Consider the following 2,630-nt stretch of genomic DNA (forward strand, 5'->3'; position numbering starts at 1 on the left):
TCTTGTACTTGTGGTCTGGCTCCAGGCCGGGGATGGTGACCTGGTCCTCGTGCCCTGGCACCCGCACCACCTTGGGCTGCCCATCCCCGTTCCTGTACTGGATCAGGAAGTGGTCAAACTGTCCTTCGGGGACTGTCCAGGAGAGGCTCAGGGAGTCAGAAGTGGCATCTGTCACGGACAGCTCTCCTAGACGTGGCTTCTTAGGAGGAGGCTCAGGAGTTGTGGTGGGCACCAGCTGTGTGGTCATAACTTCCTCCTCTGGAGCTGAACACACAAACACACAAATTCAGGTCTTCTCTGTGCTCAGTTAGAATATAAAGAAACATTTATTAAAAAGAAAGTTCCCATCCACAGTTCGACCACGGCTTGCCTTTTCTGTTCTTTCTACACTGCCATTCCTAGCATCCCGCCCAGACACCTGCCAACACCCATGTGACTGCTCCCCTTCCTCCCGCACTTGCCTTTTGAACATGCTCCACAGAGCCACTGCCCTGGACCTCCCTGCCCTGGCTCTCCTTGCTGTCCGCTTCCTCCGTCCCTGGACTTAGATCTTTACCCCTGCTAGGTCTGGAAACCTCCTCCCTGAGGCTGTGTCCCAGCTGCTAGTGAGCTCAGTGCACTCCAGACTCTGGCTGTGTCCCTCTTGGGTGCCTCACACTCCCCCACCCACCTCTTCTATCACAGAACCTGGGCCACCATCTCCTCTCACTTGGGTGTAGACCCCGGTCTGTCCTCCCTGCCTTCAGGCTCACTTCACCTCTTCCGCTAAACGGTTGTGCTTCATGAGGAAGCCAGGCTTTGAACAAGGACTTCCAACGGCAGCAAGGAACTGGACACCCAGTCCTGTGTGGAACCCCGAGCTTCTGAGCGGCCCCTGCCTCTCCATCAACCTCTCAAGACCACCCTGAATCCCAGAGGACATCTCACAAAATCTCTGTTCCTCACGGACCAGCTTCTTTCTAACCTTCTGTTCTTTACACAGCGGGGACATTGACATATAACTGTTCTCTCTGCCCTGTCACCAAGCCAACGCTTGTTCGACCTCAGGTCTCAGTGGCCTTATGAGAAAGTTGGTTTGGACGTCCCCTCAGGTACTGTTCTCGCCCCTAGGGGTCCCATGTTCTGGGCCCTTGGCAGAACTTAGGCCTTCTGCCTGTCACCCTGACTGTGAAGTCCATGCTAACACCGCTAGTTTTTCAAAGCCCCAGCCTGACAGAGACCAGCAGCCCAGACTCCTGTGGTCTGTCAGGCTCTGCCAGCTCAGAGCCGTCCTAGCACAGCTCTGTCTTATGTAATCACACCAAACATAGACAACGGCACAGAACACAGACACCAGACAAGGCCACCTGGTACCATGATGGCAAGCTTGGAATCCTATGCTCACAAAGACACGCTCGACCATTTGCTACAAAACAACCAAACAGCCCTCGTCCAGGTAGTGAGGGATTTCTGCCTCTTCCTCTGGCTTTGTGGGCCCTCAAAACACCTTCCCCAGACAGAGCTCAGCAAACTCACGAGTGATGGAGGTTCTATGGGCAACATCGTTCAGAGCTGAACTCCCCTTGCTAAGGCTTCTGTACCCCCAACTAACTTAGCAGCTGCTCTCTAACCCCAGAGTCCCCCACAGCCCAGCACCCCCAAGTGTTGACCCATAGTTCATTCCAGGTGAGCCTTGGGGAGGTTGGCTCCCCAGCTGACAGCCCCACAGTCCCCAGATCAGGGAATGGAGGCATGTGAATGAGAGTTTACAATGGAAGGAAGGGAGGAAAGAAGGAAGGAAGGAAGGAAGGAAGGAAGGAAGGAAGGAAGGAAGGAGAGGAAGGAGAGGAAGGAGAGGAAAAAGGAAAGCCGGGCGGTGGTGGTGCACGCCTTTAATCCCAGCACTCGGGAGGCAGAGGCAGATGGATCTCTGTGACTTCAAGGCCAGCCTGGTCTACAAGAGCTAGTTCCAGGACAGGCTCCAAAACCACAGAGAAACCCTGTCTCGAAAAAACCAAAAAAAAGGAAAAAGGGCTTGAAGTGGTTTGTACATTGCAGACTCCATTCTGTATTCCCATCCACTTCCCGGGCCAGAGAACTTCACAGGGATAGCGCCGCTCTGTGAGGAGCCCTGCTAGCACATCCCAGGGAGGGCTGACACCTCTGCTGTGGGCTTTGCTGCTCCGGGACCGATCCATGAACCAGCAGCGTTTTTCCCAGGATCTCCTTAGAAACAGGTTCTGGCCGGGCTGTGCTGGTGCACACCTTTAATCCCAGCACTTGGGAGGCAGAGGCAGATGGATCTCTGTGACTTCAAGGCCAGCCTGGTCTACAAGAGCTAGTTCCAGGACAGCTACGATTGTTACACAGAGAGACCTCATCTCGAAAAAACAACCAACAAAAAAGAAGCAGGCTCTGGACACACTGCTGGGTCTGAGGCTGATTGGGGAGATGTCGGACGTGCCAGGCAGCTTTGGTGCACAGTACAGGTGTTTCCATGATGATGGCTAGAAAAGGAGTGGTGTGGGGCTGGTTTCCCCCCAGAGGCACAGCTAACACTCACCCGTCACGCCCACGGTGGACACGGGGCCCACACGCTGGCCATCATGGAGTCCATACAGGTTCATCTTGTATTTGCGCCCAGGCTCCAG

General features: G+C 54.7%; 2 protein-coding genes across 2 annotated transcripts in view; both read right to left on the bottom strand.

Moving 5' to 3' along the window:
* The window catches only part of LOC101994656 (RT1 class I histocompatibility antigen, AA alpha chain-like), a 629,094-nt gene that overhangs the window by 445,843 nt on the left and 180,621 nt on the right, over positions 1-2,630 (bottom strand). The gene's annotated exons all lie outside the window — the stretch shown is intronic.
* The window catches only part of Tnxb (tenascin XB), a 61,761-nt gene that overhangs the window by 9,616 nt on the left and 49,515 nt on the right, over positions 1-2,630 (bottom strand). The window contains exons 20-21 of the mRNA XM_013355021.2: positions 1,516-1,529; positions 1-235 (exon numbers count right to left, since the gene is read on the bottom strand). Of these exons, the coding sequence (XP_013210475.1) occupies positions 1-235; positions 1,516-1,529 (249 nt within the window). The remainder of the gene's footprint in view (positions 236-1,515; positions 1,530-2,630) is intronic.

This window comes from Microtus ochrogaster, unplaced genomic scaffold, assembly GCF_000317375.1.
Source record: "Microtus ochrogaster isolate Prairie Vole_2 unplaced genomic scaffold, MicOch1.0 UNK87, whole genome shotgun sequence".
In the NCBI taxonomy this organism is placed as follows: domain Eukaryota; kingdom Metazoa; phylum Chordata; class Mammalia; order Rodentia; family Cricetidae; genus Microtus; species Microtus ochrogaster.